General features: G+C 39.6%; 1 protein-coding gene across 2 annotated transcripts; it reads right to left on the reverse strand.

Annotated features, from left to right (window-relative positions):
- Positions 1 to 11,195: 11,195 nt before the first annotated feature.
- htra3a (HtrA serine peptidase 3a) lies at positions 11,196 to 22,786 on the reverse strand. Of its 2 annotated transcripts, XM_083540573.1 has the most exons (10): positions 22,073 to 22,774; positions 19,953 to 20,052; positions 18,066 to 18,288; positions 16,164 to 16,358; positions 13,818 to 13,850; positions 13,610 to 13,724; positions 13,358 to 13,417; positions 12,392 to 12,449; positions 11,994 to 12,089; positions 11,196 to 11,900 (listed from the first exon to the last, which is right to left on the reverse strand). In XM_083540573.1, exons 1-10 carry the CDS (start codon positions 22,488 to 22,490, stop codon positions 11,732 to 11,734), a joined length of 1,467 nt encoding a protein of 488 aa, XP_083396699.1. In that variant the 5' UTR covers positions 22,491 to 22,774; the 3' UTR covers positions 11,196 to 11,731. The 2 variants fall into 2 exon arrangements, with proteins under 2 accessions (XP_083396699.1, XP_083396700.1); XM_083540574.1 differs by lacking the exon at positions 13,818 to 13,850 and having other exon boundaries at positions 22,073 to 22,786.
- Positions 22,787 to 25,101: the final 2,315 nt, after the last annotated feature.

Raw genomic sequence — 25,101 nt, forward strand, 5'->3', positions numbered from 1 at the left:
ACCTCCATCCGAATCGGCGTTCTATCTCTGCCTCCTCTCAAATTGCGCTGCCTGGAAAAATCGAGAGATTGACGGCGTCCATCCATCAGAGGATGTATAAATACGCAGCGCAGTCAGTGTGCTCGCTAAACGCGGTGACGTTACTGTCCGCGTACCAGGCGAAGATTTTGGAGGAGATGGGACGACAGCTCGACACGGGAGTACCGAACCCGGTACTTTGGGACGAGATCTGTGTGGTGAACGACCTAATCCTGCGCTCTTCACGAGGCGCGGTTCAGGGCTGCAGCCGCGTGATGGGCTTGGCTGTGTCAGGTGAGAGAGCGTTGTGGCTTAACCTGTCAGGCTTGGGTGACACACAAAAAGCGGAAGTCATGGACGCTGCCTACGACCCCGCTAAAGGTCTGTTCGGTCCAGCTCTGGAAAAGATGAGAGAAACCAGCACTCTCAGGAAACAGGAGGATGAAGCATTCAACCTCTGTTTGCCTCGTAAGCTGTCTCAGAACCCGCCCCCTCAGCCAGCGCGACGGGGTTTTGCCGCAGCCGCGGCTGCGAGAGGGAGACCGATGAGCGCGAGAAGTGCGAGATCGGCTTCCGGCGGACAACAAGCTGGCCAATGTCCGAGATCGGACGGCTCAGGACCATGGGGAAAGCATTCATTTGCGGCCATAGCGGCGAGAAACCGTCCGCCCCACCCCGAGGAGCGGAAGAAGAAGCGTGCTACCTAACACGTGAATGTTCTCCGATCCTCCTTTCTCCGCCGGCGAAGAAAAGGGGAAGAGAACACGGCCCAGTTTTGAGTTCTTTAGGGGCTTCATCCCTAGTTTCTCCTCGGGTTCGAGGAATGAGGGAAAATGTTCAGTGTCACCAAGCACTCATGACATGTGTTCACTCGCACGTCAGTTCGGACGATTGCGCAATAAAACTTTCACCATCGCATCCAAGCCACGGGCTGAGGGCGATGTGTTCAGACACAAAAAACAAAATAAATGTTACAATTTCGCATCCAGGCGATCAGCCGAGGGCGATTGTGCACAAGAATCCCGAAAGTTCAGCGTGCACCCCCCCAGTTTCGCCGCTGGAGGGCGCGCTCGCTCTGCCAGCGGAGCTCTCCGCGGCAACGGTTGTGACGTCATCAACACGCGACCAGTGTTGTGTACGCGGGGGCTCCCTTTCTGCGCACCTCGGCAATTGGCGCGCATGCGTGGCGCACCCGTGGGTTTTAAACACTATTTCACGGGGATACAGGCTCCAATTCGCTATGAAACCACCCAGATTCAACGGTGTGTTGGTCTTGGTGGCTCGAGGAGAGTCGGCTCTCGTCCTGACGGCCGAGATCGACTCTCTTTTGAGGAAAAAGGCAGTCAGAGTTGTTCCGGAGGCAGAAAGCCGTCAGGGTTTTTACTCCCGATACTTTGTGATCCCGAAGAGGGGAAGCACATCTCTTCGTCCGATCTTGGACTTGCGTGTGTTAAACAAGCACCTGAGAAAATATTCATTCAGAATGTTGACACACAAAACGCTCTGTCGGTCGATCCGTCCAAACGATTGGTTTGTGACGATCGATCTATCGGACGCGTATTTTCACATAGACGTTTACCCGTCACACAGAAAATATTTGAGGTTTGCACACAGAGGCACTGCCTACGAATTTCAAACCATTCCGTTTTATTTATCAGAGCGACTCATGTTCCAGGGATATGGAACAAGGGTGCAGATCTGTTGTCCAGGGGAAACCCCCTGTACGGGGAATGGAAACTGCACGCTCAGGTGGTGGAGCAGATATGGCAGAGATACGGCCGGGCTGCCGTAGATCTCTACGCCTCGCGAGAAAACGCTCAGTGTCCTCTGTACTTTTCTCTAAGGGACAGAGATGCACCGTTGGGTGTGGATGCGTTAGCCCACCCATGGCCAAACGTTCTTCTCTACGCGTTCCCTCCGCTGAGCTTGATCTCCCCCACTCTAGCCAGGGTCAGAGAACTCAGCTTGTCACTGATTTTGATAGCTCCACGCTGGGCGTCCAGACACTGGATCGCAGAAATAGTTCAGCTGCTGTCGGATCAGCCGTGGCCGCTCCCTCCACAAAGGGACCTTTTGTCCCAGGCGGGCGGGGAGATTTATCATCCGCACCCGGACAGGATAGCTCTATGGGCCTGGCCCGTGAGAGGTGGATCTTGAATGTGGCAGGTTTGCCACGATCGGTTATACACACTATCCAGAGTGCTAGGGCCTCGTCTACTCGCACGCTTTATGACAATAAGTGGCGAGTTTTTGAGGAGTGGTGTGGCCGTGGTCACATTGTCTCCTTTCAGTGTTCTGTGGGAGACATTTTGTGCTTTCTCCAGGATTTGCTGGATAAAGGAAAAGCTTTTTCTACTTTAAAGGTGTATCTGGCGGTTATTTCTGCGTGTCATGTCGGGTTTAATAACGAACCTGCGGGTCGGCACCCTTTGATTAGTCGGTTTATGAAAGGTGCACGCCGTAAGAGGCCGGTGTCTCGACGGCTAGTGCCTCAGTGGGATCTGTCCTTGGTTTTGGAGGCCCTTTCTCATCACCCTTTTGAGCCGGTGGATGGCATAGGGCTGAAATTTCTTTCTCTTAAGACAGCACTGCTTGTGGCTCTAGTGACTGCGAAGCGTGTTAGCGAGCTGCAGGCCCTGTCTGTCAGTCCATCCTGTTTGCAGTTTGCCCCTGGGCTCACAAAGGTTTCCTTTCGCCCTAACCCGGCGTTTGTACCTAAAGTGGTGGATTCTTCTTATAGATGTCCCGTTACAGAACTTTTGGCTTTACACCCTCCTCCGTTCTCATCTCAGGAGGAGAAGAGGTTGAGTTCCTTATGCCCAGTGCGGGCTCTCCGTACATACGTCAGGAGAACAGCGGATTTCAGAAAGGGATGGCGACTTCATGGGCCCTGTTTAAGGGAGTTTCTGTTCAAGAAATTTGTGCGGCGGCCGGTTGGGCCAAGCCACACACCTTTGTGCGGTTTTATAGACTAGATGTGTCTGAGTCATCCTTGGCACATGCGGTGCTGGGAGCCAGACGTCCTGTGCCCATGTGATTGGGTGTAGCGGGATCATGTGCAATCCAGGAGTGGTCTATATCTCCCATAGTGAAACACCGAGCGAAGTTAGAAAAAGAACGATGGGTTACTTAACGTAATCCCGGGTTCTTTGATAACAGAGTGAGGTGTTTCACCAGCACTTCCCTCCTTGCACGAGGACGGGAAGAAATCTCGTTGCAATGATGTTAGATGGGGTCGACCTGAGAGATAAAGGTAGGGCGGAGCCTGATCTCAGGTCGACCTGTCTGTCAAGACAGACGTGGTGTCATAAGAGCTTCCGTAGTTGGTCACGCCCAAAGCGATTCCCATAGTAAAACACCTCACTCTGTTATCAAAGAACCCGGGATTACGTTAAGTAACCCATCGTTTTCTTTATTCATTTAGATTTTATATTGGCGATTGCATGAATGATGCACGGTCACGTGGTCACAGGTAGAATATGAAGTGCTTTCATGCAAGCTTTCACGTGTAAGCGCGAAGGTAGAGATGACGTCATTTCCGTGTGCCCTCTCTCTTTTGCCGAATGTGATAGCAATGAGAGGTCTGATTTATCACCTCTTCTGGAAAAAGATTCAGAATAATAATAAATACTAATCGGTTAAGGAATTTTTGTGTTAAATATGATTATTTGTTCATTTTTCTCTTGGTTTATGGTTAGTAATTCAATTGATGAATGTTGTAATGTGTATAGTTATTTTTATAATTATTTCGGGTAATGGCCGCCATTACATGTGCGGCATCCTTTAGTTAAATTGAGTTAAAAGAATCATTTCATTGCTATAAATTTGATTAATTGAGGATGCATTTTATTTTTATACAGGCACGGCTAGACCAGAGACTTGTCTATTTATTATCTGATGGTGTCTGTTTTAATACAGGTATGTAATTGGATCATTATGGTATTTTATTTTTCTGTATTTTTCTTTCTTTCAATGTTATATTATTATTATAGTTTAGAAATTGTCAATGTATGGTCCTCTCGCTCTCTTTTGCGGAATGTGATAGCAATGAGAGGCACGGCTAGACCAGAGATTCTCCATTTATTATCTGATGGTGTCTGTTTCAATACAGTGATGGAACACAGAAGCTCGAAGTAAATCATACGACGATTGTACCAACATGTGGAGTCTTTTCATTTAAAAACTCACACAACGCAGAGCGAACCCACTACATAAGTACAATAAGTACTCCTGCTCTGTGCCTCTCATTTAGAGTAACTACAATTGCCCAGTGGCATCGAATTCAGCACCATGGTTCCAGAGCAAATTCTGTGCATTGAGGTATTATAACTATATCTGGATATACCTTACATGTTTCTAAAGCCATTTGCAATTGCCAGGGATCAGTCCACCAATGCCTATACCATTGACTGCTATCCAATCCACAATGGACCAAGCCTTTACTACTCCCCCAGGTAGTGGGGCCATAAGAGGATGGTCCACATAAGCTCATTTGGGCTATGACAAGCTAGGGTTGCATGGGTAAGGTTCAGCACAGAGGTCAGGTGGTCAGGAGGTTTTCATGCTGCCTCTCTCTCTCTGCTGCTTCCTGCATTAACTTTCGACACCTGTTCCTCATTCCCATTCACCTTTAGAAACTCTCATTTATAGTCTCACTGGCTGGATCTATTCGATGACTACAGAAAATGACCTGGTTCCCGACTGCCAGCTTTCCCCGCTGGTTCCCACTCCTACTTCCTGTCCAATGGATTACACTCGCTTCCTGGATCATACCTGTTCCATTGATCATACCTGTCGATGATACTTTCCAATCGGATTATAGCAACTTTACAGACTAAATCCGCATTGCGGTTCGTACGCTCTCTGACTGGTGTTTGTGTGCTGTTTATACATTAAACATGATAGAGCTACTTTCGCTTCCGACTCGTGGTTGCACAAGCCAGTGCACTCTTATGGCCGGTTCCAAGCCTGGATAAATAGGGACGGTTGCGTTAGGAAGGGTATACAGCTTAAAACATGTGCCAAATCAAATATGAGAAATTCATACCAGCCCAGGTTGGCAACGACCGCCAAAGGTATCGTTAGCCAACAGGGTACCGGTGGAAATTGGGCTACTGTTGGCCGAAGGAGGAGAAAGAGAGGAGAAAGAGAGGAGGAAGACATCTACAGAGACAGCAGGGAAAGGAGAAGTAGAGGAGAGTGGAGGTTAGAGTTGGTACTTTAAATGTTGGTACTATGACTGGTAAAGGGAGAGAGGTAGCTGATATGATGGAGAGGAGAAATGTAGATATGTTGTGTGTTCAGGTGACCAAGTGAAAAGGGAGTAAGGCCAGGAACATTGGAGGTGGGTTTAAACTGTTCTTTCATGGTGTGGATGGAAAGAAAAATGGTGTATTCTGAAGGAAAAGTACAGTGAGAGTGTAGTGGATGTGAAGAGAGTTTCTGATAGTGTGATGAACGTGAAGCTGGAAGTTGAATGGGCGATGATAAATGTCATCAGTGCTTATGCGCCACAAGTGGGTTGTGAGATGGAGGAGAAGGAAAAATTCTGTAGTGTTAGATGAAGTGGTAGAAGGTGAACTTAGGAATGAAAGATTGGTGATTAGGGCAGATTTCAATGGGCATGTAGGTGAAGAGAACAGATGGGATGTGGAGGTCATGGGTAGGTATGGCTTTAAGGAGAGGGATGCAGAGGGGCAGATTTTGCTAAAAAGAGGGAAATGGCAGTGGTGAACACTTATTTTAAGAAGAAGGAGGATCATAGGGTGACGTATAAGAGTGGAGGAAGGTGCACACAGGTGTACTATGTTCTAAGTAGGAGATGCAACCTGAAGAAGATTGGAGACTGTAAGGTGTTGGCAGGGGACAGTGTAGCTAGACAGCATCGGATGGTGGTCTGTAGGATGTTTTGGAGGTGAAGAAGAATAGGAGGAGAGAACAGACTGAAAGAAGAATAGGATGGTGGAAACTGAAGGAGGAAGACTGTAGTGTGAGATTCAGGGAAGAGGTCAGACAGGGTCTCGGTGGTGGTGAAGAGGTGCTGTATGGTTGGGCAACTACTGCAGAAGTGTTGATGGAGACAGCTAGAAAGGTACTTGGTGTGGCATCTGGAAATAGAAAGGAAGACAAAGAGACCTGGTGGTGGAATGAGGGTAAGGGTAAGAGGTTGGCAAAACAGAGTTGGGATCGAAAGAGTGATGTAAAAAGTACACCGGAGTACAAGGAGATGCAGCAGCAGATAAAGAGGGATGTTGCAAAAGCCAAGGAAAAGGCATATGAGGAGCTGTATGAGAAGTTGGACACTAAGGAGGGAGAAAAGGATTTGTACCAATTGGCCAGGCAGAGGGACCGAGCTGGGAAGGATGTACAGCAAGTTAGAGCAATAAAGGATGGAGATGGAAATGTGGTGACTAGTGAGGAGAGTGTGTTTAGAAGCTGAAGGGAGTTTTTGAGCAGCTGATGAACGAGGAAAATGAGAGAGAGAGAATGTTGGATAGTGTGGAGATGGTGAAGCAGAAAGTGGATAAAATTAGTAAGGAGGAAGTGAGAGCAGCGATTAAGAGGATGAAGATTGGAAAGTCGGTTGGACCAGATGACATACCGGTAAAGTCATGGAGATGTTTAGGAGAGATTGCAGTGGAGTTTTTAACAAGATTGTTTAACAGGATTTTGGATGATGAGAGGATGCCTGAGGAATGAAAAAGGAGTGTGCTGGTACCGATCTTTAAGCATAAGGGAGATGTGCAGACCTGCAGTAACTACAGGGGAATAAAGTTGATCAGCCACACTATGAAGTTATGGGAAAGAGTAGTGGAAGCCAGGCTGAGAGAAGAGGTGACCATCTGTGAGCAACAGTATGGTTTTAAGACAAGGAAGAGCACCACAGACGCATTATTTGCTTTAAGAATGTTGATGGAGAAGTATAGAGAAGGTCAGAAAGAGTTGCATTGTATGTTTGTGGATTTAGAGAAAGCGTAAGAGAGGGTGCCAAGAGAGGAACTGTGTGGTACTGTATGAGAAAGTCAGGTGTGTCAGAGAAGTATGTGCGGCTTTCCTGTTTGCAGTGGTGATGGATAGGTTTACGGACTTGGTCAGACAGGAGTCTCCATGAACTATGATGTTTGCGGAAGATATTGTGATTTGTGGTGAGAGTAGGAAGCAGGTTGAGAAGAGCCTGGAGAGGTGGAGGTACGTGTTGGAGAGAAGGGGAATGAAAGTCAGTAGGAGTAAGACAGAGTACATGTGTGTGAATTAAAGGGAGGGCAGTGAAAAGAGATGGAGAAGGTGTAGGAGTTCAGGTACCTGGGGTCAACTGTGCAAAGTAATGGAGAGTGTGTTAGAGAAGTGAAGAGTTGAAAAAAGTGCAGGCAGGGTGGAGTGGGTGGAGAAGAGTGATAGCAGGAGTGATTTGTGATAGAAGAGTAACTGCAAGAATGAAAGGGAAGTTTATCGGATTGTGGTGAGACCTGCGATGTTGTATGTTTTAGAGACAGTGGCATTAAGTAAAAGAGAGGAGGTGGAGCTGGAGGTAGCAGAGCTGAAGATGTTGATGTTTTTGTTGGGAGTGACGAGAATGGACAGGATTAGAAACGTTATTATTAGAAAAGTTTTTTAGAGGGACAGCGCTTGTAGGACGTTTTGGGAGACAAAGTGAGGGAGGCGAGATTGAGATGGTTTGGACATGTGCAGAGGAGGGACATGGGGTATATCGGTCAGAGAATGCTGAGGATGGAGCCACCAGGATGGAGGAAAAGAGGAAGGCCAAGGAGGAGGTTTATGGATGTGGTGAGCGAAGACATGCAGGTAGTTGGGTTAAAAGAGGCAGATGAAGAGGACAGGGGGGTATGAAGACGGATGATCCGCTGTGGCGACCCCTAATAGGAGACGCTGAAAGAAGAAGCAGAATTAGCAGTAGTATTAGTATTAGTATCAGTAGTAGTAGCAGTACAATTATTCTAAAATTGCTTGGATGTATCAATAAGCTTCCATTGTGCAAATTAGAGTAAAAAAGGTGTGCATAATTATTATGCTCTTTCTCAAATTAATTTAAAGGGAAACTAAACTGGTGAATTTAAACTTAGTCAAACTGAAACACAGCTGAATCACAAGAAGAGATGCAGAAGATACAGAAAAAGAAAAAAAGAAAAAAGCTCTCTGCACAGATGGTTCAAAACCACATAGTGGTTCTGAGGAGCAAAAGTAAATCCAAAAACAGTAAATGAAAGTAAAACCGTTAATAAAATGTGTGAATGTGACTGAAAAGTAATGCAGACAGACACAAGGTAGACATACAAATGAAATATATTAATGGTCAATTGTCAAATAAAAACAACGGTCAACTGGAAATAATCGAAGATATTAAGAGATTAATTGGCAGATTAATTCCGTTAATTCAGAGATTAATTTCAGCTTTTAGCTACTCAGTTACATTTTCTGTTGGTCAAAAGATTACATTCACCAGGTATTTGTGGCATTTCCTTTTAATAGCCTTCCACAAGCTTCTTAAAATATTTTGGTTAGCTTAGGCAGTTCAGATTACGAATTTTCTATAGAATTTGTGGTGCACTCATAGTTTTCCTCGATTTTCCTCGGTTTTTGAAGTATGCTTAGGAAATGTATCCTTTTGGAAAAACTTTGGAACCTTGAAGTTTTGCTTCACTAATCTTAGATAATCTTCCTTTATTATGATGTTGTCTATATTCTGCAGTGATTGTTGGATTTTAAACATGCATTTCCCCATTATAAAGTTGATTGTCGCTTGGTGATTTTTACAAACATACAGTTTGTGTCAGTTCAACAGCAAGGAGAACATTTTGAAAGTAATAAATGTGGAAGAAACTCCTGACTCTAACATGCCACCCATGTCCTTGTTTTGTATTTTGCCGTGGTTTTGTAGTTGAAAAGAAGGTTTTGGGGCTCATGATAATTTTAATAGATATCAATCAGCGTTTGACACATTAATATCATTCTATTAATAGATTGTTGTGCTTAAAGTAACATTAGAGTCTTTTCACATAATCTGAGTTGAATAAGCAACAGTCAAAACAAAAATGGCAGAAATGATAATAGAAACATTATAGCCATAATAAATCATAGCTATTTGGATACTTAAGTACATTCTTAGGCAAATACGTTTGTACTTTTACTCAAGTGAATGTTTAAAGGGAGCACTTTTACTGGAGTCATATTTTACCTACTGTATCTCCACTTGCGATATTGTATGGTTTAGAGACAGGGACATTGAGTAAAAGACAGGAGGTGGAGCTGGAGGTAGCAGAGCTGAATATGTTGAGGTTTTTGGTGGTAGTGACGAGGATGGATACGATTAGAAATGAGTTCATTAGAGGGACAGCGCATGTAGGACGTTTTGGAGACAAGGTGAGGGAGGCGAGATTGATATGGTTTGGACATGTGCAGAGGAGGGCCATGGGGTATATTGGTAGAAGAATGCTGAGGATGGAGCCACCAGGAAGGAGGAAAAGAGGAAGGCCAAGGAGGAGGTTTATGGATGTGATGAAGGAAGACATGCAGGTAGTTGGTGTGAAAGAGGTAGATGTAGAGGACAGGGGGGTATGGAGACAGATGATCCGCTGTGGTGGCCCATAACAGGAGAAGCCGAAAGAAGAAGAAGAAGAAGAAGATCTCTACTTGCTTTGTGTGCTTCATTCAATGCATTAATCGAGCACCCTGTTGGTCAGCGCTCCAGAGCCCCGTCCACCAAAACAGCTAGGCACAAAAACAGTTTTTTCCCACAGGCTAGACTCAGCATGAACAAGTAAAATATTCATAACCACACATTGTCCATCATAACTGTCACATTTGTACATAGAATCCAATGCTCTATTTGTAAACTGCACACTTGTAAATAGCATCTGCCCATTTATTTAACAGGGGTTTTTTTTGTATATATTGCATTATTTAACTGTCTGGTTTACTATTCTGTTGCATTATGTCTGTAATTCTCCTTCACAGGAAGCTCCTGACGCCAAGTTAAAATCCTTGTGTGTCCCTTTGGTACCACTAGGGGGCGCCACACACCGCTCTTTTGCTCTTTTTTTGTTTAATCACTGTAAAGGGAAAAACTAATGATAAGAAATAGCTTTTGACCATAATTTTTTTAAATATATCGAACAGCTTAAGAGGAAATTGTTTTATTCTAACAATATCTACATTCAATTTTATTTAACTGAGAATGTTAATTAAGAAGCAAAAATTTGAAATCATGGCACAATGATGTTTTGAAGTAGGTTCTGTACTTCAAAGGTATAAAGGCATTTTAATGTAAGACTGAATAGCAAAACAAAAAAGAAGTGAACATTTTCACTTACAGTTTCCACAAACAGCAATAATTATCATATAAGAGCTTGGTGTTCATTATGCAGTCGATTACAGTGATTAAAAAAGTAGAGTTGTGACTGCAACCCAAATTCAAACAAATCTTGTTAAAAAAAATCCAACATTTATACAAAGTAGTCAAAGTACAGACAATTTCAAACTTGAGGACTTTATAGAAATATCCACTCACAGCTCCATGGTCTCCTGACCTCAAGGTTGTAAAGTCTGATATAAGATAAGTATCTAATATAATATAAATTGCTCGTAGATGTGAATATGAATGTAAGTGGTGCCATGGGATGGACCTCATCACCTCCCATCCTCACTGCTTGCAGTCTCCTTATTGCTAATGACACTCACTTGTTTGCAGTCTGCCTGTTGTCAGTGTTGATCAGTGTCCTGAATACTTCCCGCTTCATTATTGCCTTGGTTATCACATTTTCTAAATGTTTCCTATCTCATTGATTGGCTTTAATAGTTCAATTAATCAATCCACTACTAGTTTATCCAAATGTCATAACATAAAAATATTCAGAATATCATATTTATTTGCTAAAGCAGACGATATTTTTCTTAAAAATTTGACTTAGCCCCTCCCTGCATAGCTCAGCTGGTTTGAGGTTGTGTGTCTAGACTGCATTCCTTTCCTAAGTGCTTTAACACAAGTTTTATGTGTTTGTTCTAAATAAAAATTAAACATTTTCTGGAATCAGGAAAGTTTTCCATTTTCAGCAAACAGGTAAGTTGTCTATAACATGTATTGTCATGCAAAGTTTTAGTTGTTTAGTTGTTTGCTGTTTAGGTAGGTGATAAAAGATTTGATAATGCAATACAATGTACACTTTATCTTAAAAAGATTTATTTGTAATATAAAACATGTAAAATATATATACATGCTAGTGTATGTAGAAAGACCTGCTTGCATTAGTGTGATAAACAGCACATAAATAATGAACATTGTATTACAATGCTACTGTATGTAGCCAAGAACATATTTCAGTCAGCCAGTCAGTTAAAAATTATGTAACGTATTTAGGAAGTAATGTTTAAGAATATTTTCAGGTAGTTTGTAGTAAATACAGTGAGAAGACTAGGATTTAAAGACAGATTTTTGGTTCCAGTGACTGTATAGCTGTATTTTAAAATCTGAAAATAATATAATGTAAAATCCTTTCAGCTGAATTCAGAGAAAATGGTCAAATCCTAGTCCTCACTTACAATGTACTGATGTTCTCTGGTCAATATATGGTCTAAACTACACTTTTTTGTTCATATGTCACCTCCATCTTTTTCTATTAGTTAAAAGAATTGTACTTTAAATTCCATTAAAACCCAATGTTGTTTAAAACTACACCAGTTTTCCAGCAAACCTTCATTTTTACTGTACAAGAGCACGTGGTTCGATGTTGAAGAGTAGATTATTGTCACCCCGATGAATTTCCAAAAGAAGGGGCATGTCTCCATGAAGCGCCAACTGTATATCTTCAGTGCTGATCAATGGACGGCCATTTAGTTTCACAATCACATCACCTGCTTGAAGTCCACCCCTGAAAACCAATGATAAATTTACGAAATTTCTCACAGTTAATTGTGATTTGATAAGAATCCTAATTGCTGTTTTAAACTCGTCAGGGACCTACTTTTGCGCTGGGGAATCTGGAATGACCTCGTGAACGAGAATTCCACTGCTGACATCCAGGAAATATGGATCATGTTGTTTTAACTCTTCAACCAAACTAAAAAAATTTAAAAGGAAGCAAAAAACTACACAGTATTTCTCGATATAACAGAAAAAAATAATTTAAAGTTAGAGTATGTGGCAGATGACCTTTTACAGAAGTAATTATATATTTATTTCAATTATTTACAACAAAAATAACATTTGCACATTTTGTGCAATGTTAACTTGGCATTTGTAAACTAAACAGGTGTAGGAATCATTCTGTACAAATCAGGTATGTACTGTGTAATTATAATGCATAGCTAGTATTATACAGTACTAGGCTTGTATTATGACTAGTATTGTATTTGTACTTACTTCTTTGTGAGGGTGATCATTCTGATTCCCAGATATCTTTTCTTAGTACCTTTTACATCTGAAATCAAGGTCATTAATCATCTTATATAGTAATGTTACAAATGCAACCAGCAAAAGTTTTGAAGCTGTGTCTTAGACAGTATACTGAATCCAATTTGATTACACCTAAAAGAGAATTTGACTTTAAAAAAGGTTTCGCAATGTTGAGGGGTTTAAAGTCTTGTGGATATTTGAATTCACAGACTATCACATAATTTACAAGAAAAAAAATAATAATTCAAAATGCAATTAAAAATGTAACAGTGTCATTGGTACAAATATATAAAGTGAAGTGATAAAGAATATGTTTTGGTTAAAGCAAACAGCATTCAGTTGTTAGCTGCAGTATGTTATCTTACATCTCTAATACAAAACTACAAAATCAAATGAAGGGCTGTTTAATCTAAGTGACTCATTGGGGTAAGTTAAAAAAATGCATTTTTGATTCTTTAATGGACTAAACATATAAGACATCTGAAAACTGAGAAATGTTTTATGTTAAGTAATGTTCCACTTTTTTAAATGGTATGGTGCTAATGATCTCACTAAGGATGCATGGATTAACACACAATGGTGTGTGCTGTTATGGTTATATAATTAAAGACAGGGGCAGTATGAAATGGGTTGTTGGTCTTATATCATTAATAAGAGGAAACAGCGATGTGCCAACATTTATAACCTTTAATTAATTGCTGAATAACACATCATGCTTTAGTTACATTTATGTAATGCCTATTAAACAAGATCCTGTTATCACAATCAATTCAATACATTTGTATTTGTATAGCTCTTTTAACAATGAAAGGGACAACAATCTGTAGCAACAATAAACAGTATTTCCTATATTTTTTCACATTTTGCAAAAAAAACGACCTCCTTGTTAAATTACATTTAACAGGAAATTAAATATATAGTATAAATACTCACCTGAGTCAGACACCACAGGCTGAGATGGTGCGTACTGCAGCCTAACTAGTCTGTGTTTATCTGCAATTAGATAACTGAGAATGTTTTCAAAGTCCTTATTTAAAAAAATTAAAAAAATAAATAAATAAATAAAAAAACTTCCTGAACTGTATAAATTGTTTGTAATAGAGACCGGGTACATTGCCTCAACTTAATGACTGAATGATGAATAAATTCCAGATAGGTACACTGCAGTTATAATAGAGCTCTTACCTTTGTACTGCTTGTCATAAGATTCCTCTAGAAATTTATTAATACGGTCTGATGGTATGGCAAAGGAAATCCCAGCTGTCACCTTCAGTGTGTTTATCCCAATAACCTCACCATCCTGAGGTTGGAAAATAGTCAAATGTCATGGAAAATCATTTGGGCTAAACTATGCTAGTGTTAAAAGGAAAAATGATACACAGCTAATACTTACAAGGTTAACAAGAGGGCCACCTGAGTTTCCATACTATTCAAGAATGAGGTATAGGAAGAAAAATGTCACTCAAGTATCAATCAAATATCAATCATATATTTTTTAGGTGCTATTCCACTGCACAACAATGTTTTTGCTCCTTGAACACTATTCCTTATAGAATTTTGGCTTCTGAAAAATCACACCCAAATTTGCCCATCACATGCCTTTTCATTGCAATCTTTAGTTTTGTCATGCTTTTTCTTATATTTGTGTCCAAAAATTTTCGTTTCTGTAAGAAACCTATGAACAATGTTTTGTGCAGTCTGGGCATGTCCAGGCATGAAATCAGGCCAGGTTATAATCTGGTTTGTGGAAGTATGCAGCCTGGCCGGAGCCAGCTTGACACTGTCTCAGCAGGCTATAATAGTGCTTGCATACGCAGATGCTGCTCATTGGAATAATATAGACCTTATAGTGTGTACGTACTGTTTTAGAATACACCATTGCCTCACTAGCACTGTAACAAGTAATTTAGTTATACGTTTTTACAGGACGATTGGTGTTGGTCGCTACGTCTCGCCAATGTCATAACAGCTGCGACGCTTTCTGCTTTATTTGTGGTGAGTATACACTTGTTCATCAGAGATGCTCAATGACTGCTCTTGTGAAGAAAGCAGATCATCTGTACTTTGGCTGTGAAATTTGTAATCAAGACAAGGAATGGGTGCCTCACATCTTGCACTCAAAAGACAATTGCGTTTGATATGGCGAGAACAGAAAGACAATGTTATGGACTGTTACTTCTGTTTGACTAATGTGTCTGGTTTCTCTGCCGAAAACAAGAAATCATTTGAATACCCTAATCTGCCTTCAGCAATTAGACCCGTGCCACATGACGACAGTCTTCCAATTAGCAAACCACCAGAGGAATGGACCTTAGACGAACCAGATAAAGAAACTGCAGTGTAAATAAATGGCAGTGACATTGATCCAGATTTTGAAACATGCTCCTCAGGCGTTTCACATCCCATAACACAGTCAGAAGGGAACGACCTGGTCAGAGATTTGGGTTTGTCAAAAGCAATAGCCAAATTACTGTGTTCAAGACTGCAGGAATATTATTTGCTGTCACCAGGTACAAAGAGTTCTGTTTTTTGAAGCTGCCAAGATGATATAACGAAATTATTTGCACAAGTTGGCAGTCTCTGTTTCTGCGTTGACATTGAAGGATTGTTCTCTGCTTTGGGTTGTGATCATGACCCGCCAGAGTGTCTATTTATTGATTCGTCAATGTTAAGCCTCAAAGCTGTTCTGTTACACAATGGCAAAACTCACCCTTTAATACCTGTTGGCTATGCAGAACACATAAAAGAAACCTTCGAGAACATGGAAGTGTTGCTGAAGCACATCCAGTACAGTAAGTACAACTGGAATATCTGTGGAGATCTGAAAGTCGTTTCTCTCTTATTGGGACTGCAGCTCGGCTATACAAAGTACTGTTGTTTCATCTGTGAATGAGACAGTCATGCCAAAGAGTCACATTATTGTAAACAGAGCTGGCCACTCAGGGCAGAAAAATGTGGCGCATGAACCGCTTGTCGACCAGGCAAAGATTTTTTTGCCTCCTCTTCACATAAAATTGGGACTTATTAAGAATTTCGTAACAACTATGAACAAAGAAGTCAAAGGATTTTGTTATTCAAGACAGATATCTTAAAGAATAACTGAGGGCAAGATCAAAGAGGGCATTTTTGTTGGCCCTCAGATCAGACATGTTATGAGTGACAAGCAGTTCAAAGATCTGTTAGTTGTGCCTAAAAAGATTGCCGGGAAAGTCTTCAAACACGTTGTTGACAATTTTCTTGGCAATTACAGAGCCCCACATTAGATTCAGCTGGTAGACAAACTTCTCAAAGCATACAAAACAATGAAGTGTAACATGTCTCTCAAGATTAATTTCCTCCACACACACTTGGACTTCTTCCCTGCAAATTTCGGTGCTGTCAGTGACGAACACGGTGAAAGGTTTCACCAGGACATTGCTACAATGGAATAAAATCCATCAATGCTTGCTGACTACTGTTGGACGCTGCAAAGTGATGCACCAGACATTAAATACAAACAAGAATCAGGAGCAAAACACTTTTAATTATGTTGAACTTAATAGCGTATTAGAAACATAAACATAGTTAAATACGTTATTGCCGGTAAAAAGTCTATTTCTCAGAGTTCCTACATGATGCAGCAAAATTATATTTGTGCATACCCACCAGGTACTTGTCACAATCAGCAAAAGGAAGCAAAACTTTTCATAAATATTGTTGTGCAGTGTTATTATAGATGGCACACGGACTGAGGTCTCACATTGATGATGGCATCAGTCTGAATGTAGCCCATGTCCGAGTCCTGGATGCCGAGTTCCTTGCCGTCTCTCTGTGCTGTGCTCACAATGCCTGTAGTCACAGTGTTCTGAAGAGCGAACGGGCTACCGATAGCTACCACAAACTCGCCTGGGCGCAGGTCAGCTGAGTGACCCAAAGGAAGAACTGGAAACTTTTTCTGATACATAAAAGACATACACAAAAAATATTCTATTTTTTCTGTACCTGGATGTACATGGTTGACCCAAAACATAGGATTGTATTTATAGCAATATAATGTAAAATATTTATTACTATTTCTAATATTCTCACAATGTTTTAGCAATACAAGAAAAGGCAAGACATGACCTTTCAAATTCCAAAGCACGCAAACTTCAAATCACAATTTATCATATAATTCCATTGCAAAAACAGAGCTCACGCTTGCTTTGCTGTCTCTTATTATGTATAAAATCTTAAAGATAGATAAAATGATAACAATTCCTATTCAATATAAAGGTCTACATTTATGGCCATTAAATAAGACTCGGATTTAAAAAAAGAAACAAAGAAAAACTAATTCACTGTAACCATCATAAGGGATATGAGACTGAAAAATAATGATACAAACAGAAGCAAACTCTCTGTGAGGTCTGCTAATACTCTATAAGCCAGAACGCTCTCTGTCGCCACTGCTTTTCTCATCCCCGACTTTCATGCAATCTCTCGATTGTATCTTCAATAATATAAACCAAACATTTCCAGTCTGACTGGTCACTTTCAAGTGTTTATTTCTAAAATTCCCATGCTAGCACTAAAGCAGGCCATCATTAACATGTCTGAGTAGCCTAGACAACTTGAGGAGTGAGATATAAACCAGCGCCTCGTTCATGACACAGCCAGCTGTGGTGTACATGTGAGAATTGCCATCAGCGGTGAAAGCTGATAATAAACGAGTAATATACAGCGCATGTGGAAAGTTCGTTAACACCCATAAATGTCTCAAGGAAAAAGGCTCAGCTGTGCCAGGAAACTTTACAGCCTAATAAAGTGAAGCCTTTTTAGGAAATGTTTGGTTCTGGTTCATGGCTAGGCCATGCTTAGCTTAGAATTCTTGTAGTGTGATTGCAATGAAATTAATATTTAGATATCCTGTGGTCATAATGAGTGCGATTGCTATGGACAGGCATATTGTAAAAGTGTGAATTAGGATCATAAATATTGTGCTGTATAGTGCTAAAATAATATATATTTGGAATATTGTGGATTCATTACTTTAGTGTTAATTTAGAAAATAGGCTTGTAATTCAGCACAATCCTCAAAAACGATGAGGCTAAATCTTCTTCATATTCCTTTAATTATCAATAATGCCACCTTATCTCCCACAAAGTGGTGTGTGTAATAAAGTATATGTGTATATATATACACATATACACATATATATATATATATACACATATACACATATATATATATATATATATATATATATATATATATACACATATACATATATACACACACACACACACACACACACACACACACACACACACACACGTATGTGTATATATATATATATATATATATATATATATATATATATATATATATATATATATATATATATATACATACGTGTGTGTGTGTGTGTGTGTGTGTGTGTGTGTGTGTGTGTGTAGCTAGGACCAAAAAAATATGCATATATATATATATATATATATATATATATATATATATATATATATATATATATATATATATATATATATATATATATGCATATTTTTATGGTCCTAGCTACACACACACACACACACGTATATATATATATATGCATATTTTTATGGTCCTAGCTGGACACAGTAAAAGATTTGATCCAGTTGAGCTTGTCAGTTAACTTACTCGTGAGTTGACTTTGATAGTGGCGATATCAGACTTCTTGTCGATGTCCGTTATGGACGCCTCGTATGTTTTCCCATCTTGAAGCTGGACCCGAAGCTGCTGTGGGCCCACCGTAGTGGCACTGCTGCTCACCACATGAGCATTGGTCACAATCACCCCAGATTCTGTCACGATGAATCCTGAACCGCTGGACAATGGTACATGGTGGCCAAACAGCGGATGGCTAAACACAAACATATCAGAAGGTGTAGATTAGCTTTATTATAGTAACAATTATTTATTCCAATTATTATTAATTCTTATCACTCCACATGATCTAAGAATATTATATGGGATTAAAATAATATATTTGTTTATATTTGTTTACTGTATGGAGATTTTCAACATTTATAAAAGAAGTCTACAGTTTTATTGTTTTATAACTGTAACTGTAAAGCAGCAACTTTTAAACTTTTTGTTAGAGGACTTTGCACTTAACAGTTTCTGTGTAACAAAAATAAGTTGTCTTCTTCTTTCTCTCTATTATCAACTTTAGGAAAATGTAAGCGTACGTCTGTTTTAACTGCTTTTGGCAGTAATGGAATTTTTTCAATTACTAAAATTTTTAATTGCTGATACTATGTGCTCCTGTAGCAGAACATCCAGTCAAATGTTATTCTTTTCTTGATGTCTTGTTTGGGGCAAATTGGCAAAGTTAATTCCATTAGCACTATTTAGATTGCGAACACCTGAGGTACATATGGGATATATTGTGTATTCAAAATGAAAGTCACCATCATATTTTTATGAAAAGATCCTGGGAGAGATCATTGTATCTATGCAAGTAGTAAATAAAATATGACGACTAATGCAATTTGGCGTGGTAAGGCATAAATAATACCGACCTAAATACTTTTTGATGTTTGAGCTACAGTCACGAAGAAACAAACATGAAATTAAACACACAACCATTAACTTGGCAATGGCTGTACAATCACCACAGTCATCTTGTTCTATTTTGCTTGGCTGTCTTTAACATATTTCACATTTATTGCTATATTAGTTGTTTTGCTCAACCATCAAACCAAACTGGAACCACAAGTGGAAAACCAAACCTACGTAAGATATGCTTTCTGAGCAATGTCTCAACAATTTCCTAATCAGTCTGCATTCATCATTTGGACAAGTGATATAAACTAGAGAAGAAGAACAGACAGTTCTGAGAGGATGCAGTAAATAATTTTATACCACAGTTAAATTCTCAACTCTGATTGGTCAGGTGCTGGTTGACGTTTCTATAGTAAAAATTCCTTCACTTGGACGATTTAACATTTCTTTGAGGAGTCTTCAGTGTTAGAATTTTTGGAAGTCAGTTTAAAGTTTTCCACAAGAGGAAAAGTTTAAGGATTTTTGAGTTTAAAGTAAACTAAGATTGTGAACCTCTGCCGACTGTGCCTCTCTAGAATACTCTTTTTATACCCAGGCATGACACTGACCTGCTAACCTAATTAGCTGCAAAATGTTCATCCAACTGTTTAATACACTTACATTTCCAGCCTTTTATTGCCCCATCTTCACATTTTTAAAAGGTGTTGCAGCAATCAAATTAAAAATAAGCATGTTTTCTCTCAAAATTTTATATTTCCTCAGCTTTAACATTTACATTGTTCAAGTATTTACAGTAAATATATGTTTTTTTTATGTTCTATTGTGAATAAAACATGTGTTTATAAAATTTGTAAAACATTGCATTCTGTTTTTATTTATAGTCTACATTTTTCAGGACATTTTTTGGAACCGGGGTTACAATTTGTTTTGTAGTATTTGTATATGAATATTAAGCAACATTTAACATCATTAACAGCAACATTCCAACACCAAAACAACATGCACAGAGGTTATGTTTACCTGAGGAAGAGCTCGATATGGACCACAGCAGGGGCAATTTTTTCTACAACATCAGCAATGAAGTTATACTTGTACCTGGGGCTGTTGTGGTGTGTGGGACCTATACTAGCAGAAAGAATTGTGCATGTTAATAATGTATACTAGACTGTAAAAATATTAATAGTGAAATTTTACACATTCTATTAAACAACATGCGAAAAGAGCAACACCATGACTCCTGAATATATTACAGTAATCTGTGGTTTCACAAGATCTTTGCCAGCCCAGCTGTCTGGCTGGGAGAGATGGGATTATTCCCATTAGTGTGTGTGTGTGTGTGTGTGTGTGTGTGTGTGTGTGTGTGTGTGTGTGTGCGGAAGCAGGCATTTTTTCTTCAGTTCCGTTTATTTGCCCTGTAGCAAAGTACTGTAGCATGAGCAGCAGCATGAAAATATGCAATGGCTGACTTTATTTGTCTCACAGGGAGCATGTGCCATCCATGACTTGCCCTGGTTAGTAGCTGTCATGATAAGTAAGGAACTACCGTAGCTAGTGACAAAGAGAAAACTGTGAAAAATAGGGGCTGAAATAAAAAGCAAATATAACAAGTTTCAAGTTTTATTTGTCATATGTACAAATGTCAGATGACAGTTTGTACAATGAAATTATTACAATTATTTAATATTAAACATTAAACAGAATAAAATTTTAAAAAACTAAGTAGAAAAAGGAGAGAAAAATAATAATGAGGCATATAAAAGTTATAATTATATATATATATATATATATATATATATATATATATATATATATATATATATATATATATATATATATATATATATATATATTATTCCTATATACTAAGCTTTCTTTCTAAATGGTTATTTACGTTATTAAAGTTACTTTGCCTTATTGCATACTAATGCTGTAAAGATCAGTGTACACCATAATGCTCAAGAATTCAGATAACCTTACTGTTGTGTATTCCACATGTGTCAGAATTTAGGCTCCCATATTTACATGATCTGTTGTACCTAAATTGCCAAATTGTGACCTTCTCATGGTTAAGGCAATCTACATGATGTACAGTGATTAACCATACATACATATATATTGATTGATCTCTAATCTGTTAAACTTTTCACCATCTGAACAAATTGGTCATTTTCTATTTAAGTGTACTGCTGATCAGAAGTGTTTGCTCCTAGGTCATGTTATGTGTAATCCATATGTACAGTAAAAATCAAGAGAGAAAAAAGACAGCAACATTTTAAGCACCAAAGAAAAGTTTCTGAGGTGCATTACTGCATATTATGTGCATTATGAGGTGCTTACATTGCTAAAAAAAAAACTATAGTCCTGTAGGTTCTGCATATTTTATTGATTATTTAATGACTTTTCTTGGTGCTTTTGGAGAGTTTCATTGGGTAATATGTTTATACAACCCAATGACTATCTATATTTTAATCCATTACCCCATCAATGCAATTCTAAAGAAACTGAAAATACAAATGTAATCTCTCTATGATTTATCTGTTCCATCCTATTTTTGGTTTTAACTGCATATTTTAAGATATGAATGTTTGGATGGAATGCAAATATTTTTTAATCCCAGACAGGGGTATTGGCTTGTTTAACTTTTGTTAAGTCTTCAGCTAAATGTTTCTGAGTTCAGTTATGCAAGTTTCCAGCAGCCACTACGCCAGAAAAAGGCTAAATAACAGACTATAATAAGAATGCAATGAAGTGTAACTATAATGAGAGCCATCATTTATGTATCTGTTCAAAGGCAAAAATCTAAATCAAATGTTTGCAATTCCAATAAATTGTGTTTTAGATGTATTTTAGATGATTGAACACACATCATGGATTCGAAGACGCACTTTATTTCAAGGATTTCTTTGTGTTCTGAAACATATTTGAAATTAAATAATTTAGATGGATTTTTTTTTTCACATAGGGACTTGAAGAGTTTGTTCTTTTTACTAGTTTTAACAATTTAACAGCTTTCAACAATAGAAATTTTTTTTATTTATTTTTTTATGGAAAGTAATTAAACAGAAGAGAAGATGTTTATAATGCATAATATTAATAGTTCAGGCAATATAGTTCAGTAATGTTATCCTGCTGTTCCCTACCTGGAGCTGCAGATGTGCACCGGTCCTTGTGCACGTGCGTGACCGGAGAGTTTCCACGTTGCTCTGCTCTGCGACTGGCCGCTTCCAGCCTGCACCGGTTTTCATACGTCTTTCCATCGCTGCCGCACACCGGCGAGCCGCTCTTGCACCTACAAACCCCCTTCGTGGATCTCTTCCCTCCAGAGCGCGCACACTCCAGCCCAGAGGCGCAGGGCAGGTCGCGCTTGCGGCCGCACGTCGCTCCCTCCTCCCCCGCGGCGCACAGCGCGCAGCAGCCGCACCGGTCCAGCGCGCGGCCGCTCGTGCATGGAGCGCGCGGCAACGCGCACTTGGTTACATCGCACTTAGTAGGACAGGGCGCGGGTCCCGCGAGGGCGTGCGCGCAAAGCAGACACGCGGAGAAGAAAAGAAAGTACATCCTGCGGCTAGAACGCTGAATACGATGGTGTGGTGGTGAGAACTGGGTGAATAATTTACATTTCCTTACACCAACGCGTGCACAGATACTGTCAAAAGGATAGTCATCGTAGAAGCATTTTCACAAACTCAATTCAGAATCACTAATTCTTACACACACTGATACTGTGTGTGTCTGCAGTTTCCTTTACAAATGCTCAGCTGTTCTACTCTCAGTTACCTTTTGACAAATATCTGTGTCTCTCTCTCTCTCTCTCTCTCTCTCGCTCTCTCACACACACACACACACACACACACACACACACACCATCTAGTGTCCAATAAACTCATAACTCAAACTTTGCTCATGATTATATAATCCTTAAATAAAATCTTAAAATGTTGCTTTTTTTCCCCATCCTGATTTTTTATTTGTTTTGCTGTCTGTTTAGAGTTTTGCATATTCCCCTTCTGATCATATGGGTTTTCTCTGGGTTCTCCAACTTCCTTATATTATAAATCCTTATAAAATAAATTGTGAAACACTAAATGTTTGGACATGGTGCCCTGTGATTGAACTGTGCAACATACACAGTGTATTCTTGGCTCTGGACACACCGGAACCCATACCAGGAAAAAAAAACTTACTGAGGATAAAAATATATCCTACCCCTGGCACTCTAAAATATCCTTCCAAAACATCCAAGAGACCACCATGTGTTTGACTTCATTGTTGGTTTGGTGTAGATCTATTTCTTGTGACTTGATGACAATTTGTAGAATTTGATGATAAAAATGCTTAAATAAGATTAAGTTTGTTTGATATAAAATGTCATTAAAAAGTGCTTGACATATTTTGCCAACTTCAGCCTTTTCAGACCCCATCTTTCCAAGAAGTTTGGGTTTCAAAATATATTTATCCTGTTTAACATGTATTTACTTGCTAAACAACTTCTGCACATTATCACTGTTATAGTGTTTATATGTATTTGCTGTACATATATTTACATATTTATCTGCATTTTTGGTAAATGCTAAACTGCATTTGGCTGCTGTTTACCTGTAATATACAGTGATGATGAAGTTGTGATCTTTCTAGCATGAAGAATAGTGACTAATATTGTGTATGCCCTCCTTGTGCCATAGCATTGATTCCACAAGACCTCTGAGGGTGTGCTGTGGTATTTGGCACCAAGACTTTAATAGCAGATCTTTAAAATTTCTCCAAGTTGTGAGGTGGGTCTCCATGGATCAGACTTGTTTTTTTAGCACACCCCACAAATCCTTATTTGAGATTTAGGGAATTTGGAGGCCAAGTCCTTGAATGTAGAGCCCAACACCTTGAACCCTTTGTCATGTTCCTCCAACCATTCCTGAACATCTTTTGCAGTGGAAAGGAGCCTTATTCTATTGAAAGAGGTCACTAGGGGATACCACTGGTTTAAAGTGGTGTTCTTGGTTTGCAGTAGTGTTTAGGTTGGTAGTATGTGTCAAAGTAACATTCACATGATTACCTAAACACAAGGTTTTCCAGCAGAACATTACCCAGTGCATCTCACTGAATCCACTGACTTGCCTTCTTTCCATTGTGCATCCTGGTACCATTTGTTCCCCATTGACCCACACACCTGACTTTCCACATGATATCCAAACCAGTTTGCCTTTTACCACAGCTACGCACCGCTGCGGCCCGGGTTCGATCCCCAGTCAGGGAACCAACCCCAGCCACTCTTAGTGCCGGTCATCCAGAGTAAAGGGCATCCAGAGTAAAAACATGTGCCAAATCAAATATACGGATGATCCGCTGTGGCGACCCCTAATGGGAGAAGCCGAAAGAAAGTTTTTTTAGCTTTTGGCAGTGGACAGGGGTCAGCATGGTCACTCTGAGCAGCCTCATACACAGCAATCTGCAATGCACCTACCATTTTGGAGGTTCTCTGACCCATCCATCAAGCCATAACAATAAATCTTTTACAAAGTCACTCAGATCCTCAAGCTTGTGTTTTTTTTTCTGCTTCCAGCGCATTAACTTCAAGAACTGACAATTCAATGGCTGCATAATATAGTCAAGTCAAGTTTATTTCTATAGCACTTTTCACAAGACATTGTCTCAAAGCAGCTTTACAGAAATCAACAGTGAAGGTGAATGGTGTGTGTTTATCCCTGATGAGCAGCCATGGCGACTGTGGCAAGGAAAAACTCCCTTAGATGTATAGAATATATACCACCCCTTGACCGGTGTCACTGTAGTTAGATAATGAGTGTAATTCACTTCACCTGTCAGTGGTTTTAATGTTATGGTGATGCTGATTGGTCTATAGTGACACTGCTCTGACAGAAATGGAAAATGTGAATGGGCAATAATAAGCTATTAGCTTCTTCCAATCTGCAAAATATGCCAAATATCCACAGTAAGTTAAGGACTGTTAAAGGCCATTCATTCAGAGTAAATGTAATGTTACAGTCCCACCTAAATCATTCTACACTTGTGTACGTCGCTCTGGATAAGGGGGTCTGCCAAATGGCGTAAATGTAAATTCCAAATAATGAATAATGCTAAACTTCCACTAGAGTAAAACTACATTCACTGGAAATGAATTATTGGTACATGGAAAGGGGAATTTTGCATCCAC

Source organism: Silurus aristotelis (genome assembly GCF_946808225.1).
Source record: "Silurus aristotelis genome assembly, chromosome: 4".
Lineage (NCBI taxonomy): Eukaryota > Metazoa > Chordata > Actinopteri > Siluriformes > Siluridae > Silurus > Silurus aristotelis.

Bases quoted from the DNA above. Each gene is read 5' to 3' on its own strand.
- htra3a (XM_083540573.1), bottom strand. From the start codon at position 22,490: ATGTACTTTCTTTTCTTCTCCGCGTGTCTGCTTTGCGCGCACGCCCTC. The intron at 12,450-13,357 runs GTGAGTATTTAT...CCTTGATTTCAG, and splicing joins GCCTGTGGTGTCTGACTCAG to ATGTAAAAGGTACTAAGAAA. The intron at 11,901-11,993 runs GTAGGTCCCTGA...ATTGGTTTTCAG, and splicing joins CCAGATTCCCCAGCGCAAAA to GGGTGGACTTCAAGCAGGTG.